Genomic DNA, 7291 nt, shown 5'->3' with positions numbered 1-7291 from the left:
TGGCACCATCTGACCTTTGTTTACTAATGTAACCTCCTTCTGCGAAGGGTTAGTGAAGCATGAACATCATTGGACCAAGTGTGTTGACGTTAAAGGAGACTGTGTTTAAAAGTAATGCAAGAATAATCTTTCTCCTGTGATATTTTCTGGGTGAGACCAAGAAGTTGCATGAAATAATCACCTCTTCCTCCTCTGCCACTACACTCCCTCTCTGCTTCTTGCTAGCGCAATAATGGACATTGTTCTGTCAACTGTCCCATAAATCCTATTTGTTCAGCTGCTGTGTGTAACTCGTGCTCCACAGAGTGCAGTGAGAGAACCAAAAAGTCTACTGACGACATTTTAAAGTGAAGAAATTCCATTTATTTCATGTCATTGAATCAAATCTATATCAACAAGAATCTCTACCACCAGCTGAGCAAGCAACAGGTCACGAGATGCACTGTCGGTCGTCATGATGTGCCACATATACACAGGCGCTCACACACACGCACACATACATTCAGGTGCTCTAATGTTTCTAGATGAAGGCACATAAACCCATTGAAGGTCACAGTAAGGCAGATTCACAGCACTAAGGAAAAACCGTAGACTGTAAAAATTAGCAAAAGGAACACACAAGAGTTGGACCAGTCTGCTGCAGGTTTACAGAATCTCCGTTTAGTCCCGTCGTCCTCTCCCTGGAGGGAAGAGGGCAGGTGAGAATGGGCGAGGATGGCTGAGAATAGGAGGAAAAAAGGTGTCCACGTGCAGCGTTGACAGATATCACACCCCTATTTTCCATGTGACGTTGCCCTCTGCAGACGGGTACTGAGAGTTTCTTCTTGTCATTAGAAAACTAGCAGCACTGAAAGAGAGAGAGAATCCTAATTCAATCCTAATTTCCCTCAAAAAGTTCTTTGGCTTGACCACATCGGCCAAACTTCAGACAGAGCGCTTGACAGATGGGGGGGAGGAGGGGGGAGAAATCAACATAACCGTAGTACGTCTTTGCAGACATGCGGTCAAGAGTAAACATTAATGTGTGACATACAGTGTACCATTGTCATTCGAGACCAGCAGCAGCACAAACTCTGCGAGAGTCGTTTTTGCATCATTAAGAAAAACAGTGACACCGTGATATGATTCACAGTTTGTTCAGTTGCCTTTTCGCTGCATGACGTCCAAAAAACAAGACACCACTGAGAGAAACCAATCTGTACACAAAGCAGCAGCAGCGGCGGCGGCGGCATCACCAACAGATTGTTTTTGATTAGTCCACAAAGCACTATTTTAACATAATACCCTGTATCCAACCATACAGTATACATTCTTGTGCAGAAGTGGGCGTCACTCTGTTTCCCTTTCGGAGTTCACAGGAGGAATCTTGTCCCTGAGTCGTCAAACTGTATCTGAATCATCCTCTTTCACCCTAACTCTGCATCCTGTCACACAAACATGCACCTCATTTCATCTACATGAGACATTCAACTTGGCATAAGTTAAAGTGGCCCTTCAGCCACTTCCTGTGCAACCTCTGTCATCTGAAATTGCACGCCACTTTGAAAGAAAGGGGCGGAGAATATGGCACAACGTCTGTCTCGCTATTGGTCCGACACACGACGGACATGTCTGGCTCTGAGCTAACAACGCACACACATTGAATGAACAACGTACACAGCTTCAGTCTCTTGGTTGAGTCCATCACGGAGAGATGTCTAAATGGTGCGTCATGGCTGTGTGGGGCTATGTAGGTGTGTGTGTGTGAGCATCTCTGTTCGTGAGGACGTCTGTGGATGTGTGTGTGTGTGTGTGTCCCTGTGTTAAGTGAGGGCGTACTCAAACGTCCCTTTCTCCAGCCCCTCTATGCCGTCGGCCCAGTTGGAGGAGGGCATGCTGCTGTAGGGGTCCAGCAGGATCCTGAAGCACCTGACTATCAGCAGCCCCAGGAACACCAGCAGCATCCCCACAAAGGCAAACGCCGTCTTCTGCTCCAGAGTCAGGGAGTGCGCCATCATGTCGTTTCCGCTCATGGCAGCAAGGGAGTGGTTGTAGTGGGCGCTAAACATGGTAAACCAAGTTCTAGGTGCCTCATCTTTCCTCTGATGGGGTCAGGCGCTTAGGAGCCTGCATGTTACCTGTGCAGAGATGACACGACTGCTTCAGATGAGTGAAGAGAGAGAGGCTCCATTCAATCACACTGAAGGTACACACTGCATTTACCATGAGAAACAGGGGTGCAGATATGGTTGAGGACATACAGAAAATACACATTGAGCAGAGTTACGGGGATCTATAAATAGCCCTGTTTTGAGTGTGGTATCCAACAGATGTGTGGAGACTTCAATCTCTCACACACACACACACACACACACACACACACACACACACACACACACACACTAACCCTGCAGAGAAACGTTTTCAGGAAATACAAGCCAATACCATATGACTGCATTCCTTTAAGTCTGGTGAGAATTACATTGTGTCGCAGTGCAAAGTCAGCTGTTAAAACATGGACAAAGCAGAAGCAAGGTGCCAATGAATAAAAAACGCCACATCTGGTGACACTGTGATGCATGTATGTATGTATGTATGTATGTATGTATGTATGTATGTATGTATGTATGTTTGCTTTAGAGGGAAGAGACCTCTACCTGTTGCGTGAGAGCACAGATGCCAGACAGTGTAATTCCACGAGACTAGAAAAGGGGACAGCGACTGACAAAAACATAACGACACAGTTGGTGTGGAAGTCTGCGTCTGTCAATCTTTATCTGCCAAATCGTTCATATGAAAACAAGCAGCAGGTGGTTCAAGTGAGAGGTAGGAAGGGGGGGGGGAGATAGGGAGGACACATCCAGACAGAAACTGAGAGAAAGGACAAGGGAGAATCGGGAGAGACAGACACTGGAGAAAGAAGTGGAAAGGATGAAGAGGACGGTACACAAGTCTCTGTGTGTGTGTGTGTGTGTGAGACAGAGAGAGAGGGAGACAGGAGAGACTGCAATGACAGATCTTCAAGCCTGGATGTCTAAGAAAGTAGAAAGGGGAAAAAAATGCGTCTCACCATCATGATCGTTCCATCCTTACAGACCTGTTGCTGCTGTGTCTCGCCAGCAACTCCTCCGTCCTGGAGCATCCAGACATACATCCATTAAGTCATCAACTGACAACATATCAGGCGCGTTATAAGCTCAGCTCTCATCTCAACGCAAAAAGAAAAAAAAATGCTTCAGATCAAGAGAAACAGAGAAGCGAGAGATATATAGACTGGATCAAGCAGCTCTGGTGTGTGTGTGTGTGTGTTTCTCCCAGAGATACACCTCCTCATGCTGCTTCACTTGCTGCCTCCTACTCATTATCATTCTGTTTCTCTATCTCCCCTCCAGAGACATGAACGCTTGCTCCTGCTGCATGGCAACCACTTGTTAGTCTCACTCAGCTGCTCTGCTGCTTCAGTCATTCATAACATTGCACCTCGCCAACACCACCACGCATGATGCAGCAGGCGTACACAAGCAGTTTCGCCTCAGTCTCCCCCTCCCTGGCTTATTTTTGGCTCTTCTTAAAAAGGACAACACCAAAATGTGACAGGAATAACATGGTTTTAAAGCGAGCGGGGGGGGGGGGGGGGGGGGGGGGGCTGCCTCTCACTGCTGCTGCCAGTTAATGCTGCTGCAAAGGTATATTTTTGGTCCAGCACAGCACTGTCCTCCTGCTTGTGTGATGTGCTTTTAATTGGTGCAGTTTGTAACGGTCACACTGAATGAACTCCTCCGTGTAAAGGCACGTTATTGCAACCTTCAATGATGAGCGAGAAGAGACCGAGTATGTTTTGATTGAAATGTATAAAAAGCAGCGCTGTGTCCAGTGAGTCATCAGATTTCAGCGCAGCTGTATAAAGTGCGTTGTGTGTTTTTTTAAAGTGCAATTATATCAGCAGTGTTGTTTTTTCAGAGTGCTGCAGTGACTTGGATAAGACACGCCACGGGGGGAGATGGTCAATTTTCGTCCTTAAGTAAGAGGCAAAAACTCCCCGGGAGAAGTGAAACACAGCGATAAATCACACCCCACTGATTTAATTCCACTTCAAAGTTTTAGACTCTCTGCTGTGTTTTCTTTTGAAATGTCGTCGGCAGCAGTTTCTATCTAGCCTCACTGTGTTGCTGCTACTCGAAATGGGTGGTGTGGCACAGCTGGGGTTGGTCAAGCAAGACGGCTTCTCATACAGTTTTATTTCACATTTATCTCAAGGGCAGTTTGTTGTAAATTAGATGTGGAGTTGGCACCCTGTGTAGACAATGAAGCCATTAGACATTTCCTGGCTCTGCCCTATAGTGTCAATTTAAAAGACAAGGTCAAAATGGAAAAGTACCAGGTCTGAGCTCCATTGGTTGTCTTCACTTTTCACAGGGACCAGGTACAGACGGTGTGAATCTCATGCCATTGTTAGAAATCCGTTACAGTGAAGTGGCCCTGAGAAGAAATGATTAAATAAATCAGTGCATGTGAATATTAACAGAAGTTCAGTGACCTACAGTGGAGCTGTTGGTCTTTATCACAATCTGCTAATAAGTGCATCATGCAAACGTTTGTCTTTTACATTGTGTGTCAAGGTTAGACTAATGTGCTTTGGACTCATTTGACTCTGGGAGTTGAGACGCGTTACATAAGGAATTTTGGAGTATTACGTAGTGTCCATAGGACATGAAGATAAAGCTGTGGTGTGGACTTATCTCAGCCAGACAACAGGTCAGGAGCAGAAGTGATACTGTCAACTGTAACAGCAATGATTCTGTGAAATGCTCCTGCAATAACAAATGTTGATAAATGATAATGGATGAATAATGGAGCTAATAAATAAACTGAAATGATGACATTTTGCATCTCCACCTAGAGAATAGAGATAAGCTCAAGGTCTAGTGATAGACGTATCAGACAAATGCAAGTTTGGGACCAGGTTTAAATTGTTTTTGTTCTTTTTTTGTATTTACACCATAAATAGGTACTTACTGTCCTTTATTGTGGGTTATTGTAGAACATTTTACTTTTCTTGAGTCTGTTGAAGCATAACTCAGTGTTTAAAAGAGGGTAACATTTCTAGTTTGGAGTCCTTCCAATGAAGCCGTGGCAAAGAGGTCATTTTGGCACCAACTGTGAGAAATCAGATCCAAAAGCTGACTCAAAGTGATACAAATCTACAAATGTGGTGAGCGACTTAAGATTTATGACTCACTGCTTCACTGTTACTGCTACTATGGAATGTGGGGGATTCTAATTTATTAGGGAAACTCCAATATAAAAATGCAAAACTCAACTTTTAAAGGTGCCATATGTAAGAATGTGGCCAAAAACGGTTACTACATTCAAATTGAAAATACTGAGGTCTTTTAGGTTTTGTTTTTTGACGTAACTGGCAACCCGTGGTTGCTCAGCAGCTGAGACTCTACTGACTGCAATAATTGGTAGACGGCGGTAGGTGGCGCCACATGACAAAACATGATTTCAAAACATAAACATGATTTGCAGTCTGCAAAAGATTTTTAATGCAAATATTTAGTCTGTACTGTTGTTGTTGGTGAGTTCAGTTTGTTATATGAACATTATTCCTGAGTCTCTGTGACATTTTATGGTCAGTTGCTTTAGATTTATTACATAATGCACCTTTAAATAAGTGATAAGCGATTAAGCATCTGCAGAGACAAGCTGAGATTTCTTTTCTACAAACACTGGAACACTTTGTATTAAAGGAAATGAAATTGTTCCTCCAGAAGTGTAAAAGTGCACCGGTCAATAGTTTCGGGGAATGATGAACTGGCTTGGCTCTGTTTCTCAATCAATACGGCAAGACTTTTATAGTCTGACACTGTAAGTGTGTCGCCTGAAATATTGTAGGTCATATGTTTTACTGGCATTGCTCCGTGAATTACACCATCTGAAACTCCAAAACAAATCAAATGAAATTTGATTTGTTTGGCATCAAATTGCAGGTAAACAGTGAAGTACAATAGATCTACTGCGCTATATCATTAGCACAACAATGCTGAACAGGTATTCAGGAACTAACCAGCAGGGGCATTGAAAAAATCAAGCAACCGCCTTGGGCCCCCGAGCTGTGAGGGCCCCCCTGAGAACAGCTGAGTCCATTTGTGTGCAGCAATGACAGTTTTCTGAGAATTCCCTCTCTAATTACTAGGTCCATTTCTTCTAGCTTGGTGCCAAAATGTAAGAGCATGAATGACGAAGCACACTGAAGCCTTGTTTACAATTGGAGTACAGGAGCCTGTACTCCAATTAATATGTGAAAAAACAGCATAACAATGTGTCTATGGTTAAAAACGTAACAGTACAATGTGTGCGACTGATTTTCTGTGAAACAAATACAACATAAGTACTTTTATTGCTAAAAGTGGCGGCATTTGTATTGTGGCAACTCCTCCACAACCCTCCCTTTCCCAAGCATGTCAGTGAACAACGGTGGCCATTGTGTTCCAGAAAGTACATTTCCAAAAACTGAAACTAATGAAACATTATTCATTATGTTCATTTTCTAATTTCCACAGCCAAGTAATGGCCAAGGGGTCATGTCGTGCTGGGGTCTGACTTAGAAGCTAGGTGGCACAAGATGGCAGTCTCAGTAAAGCAAGGCCCTGTTTTAAAGGGACACTGTGTAGTATTTATGGGTTTATATAACCCAAAATCCACTTTTTTATACATATTATGTGCTCCTGCATTGTCTAGTCGATGTATAATAGTTTTTGTTTCATTTTCGTAGTGTTTCAAAAAGTCATGTAAAATAACATGGGCCGCGGTTGCATAGCCACTGTTAGCAGAGAGACGCCATGTTTCTACGGGAGCCTGTAAGGACAAACGCGAGAGAACAAATCAAGCGTCTCTTTACTAGTAGCAGAAGTCCCGCCTCCTCTCTCTCCACTTCCACGACGAGGACGACATTTGACTGGCTGAGGACACCGTAGCGCTCAGGGAAGGGAGGGGGTGAGCAGAGGAGCAGTTCTTTGTTGTAAATTTCAGCCTCTCCTCTAGATGGCACTATAAACTACTTACTTCACCTTTAAGTTACATATACAATTGTTAATTTAAGTTTATAAAAAACAGCATTTATAAATTCAAACAAACAAAACTATAATAGTTTATTCAATTTCTGCCAATAAACCGTACACTTTATCCTTGTACCAAGCCTCGCTGCCTGGCAACAGCCTCCCAAATCTCGCGTTGGACGCACAAATCTCGCCTGCACATTTTTGAACTGCGTAGAGTCAGGGGCATCTATAAGTGTCGTATGTGCTAC

The 7291-nt window shown here is 43.7% G+C and overlaps 1 protein-coding gene across 1 annotated transcript; it reads right to left on the bottom strand.

The window, feature by feature from the left end:
• Positions 1–1802: 1802 nt before the first annotated feature.
• On the bottom strand, positions 1803–2048 carry ctxn2 (cortexin 2; the record flags this gene model as incomplete). Its single annotated transcript, XM_083900473.1, has 1 exon — positions 1803–2048. One exon carries the CDS (start codon positions 2046–2048, stop codon positions 1803–1805), a length of 246 nt encoding a protein of 81 aa, XP_083756599.1.
• Between the last annotated feature and the right edge of the window lie 5243 nt (positions 2049–7291).

Source organism: Microchirus variegatus, assembly GCF_963457635.1.
Source record: "Microchirus variegatus genome assembly, chromosome: 14".
Taxonomy (NCBI): domain Eukaryota; kingdom Metazoa; phylum Chordata; class Actinopteri; order Pleuronectiformes; family Soleidae; genus Microchirus; species Microchirus variegatus.
Note: the sequence above shows the minus strand (reverse complement) of the source record. Positions and strands in the feature narration are given on the sequence as shown.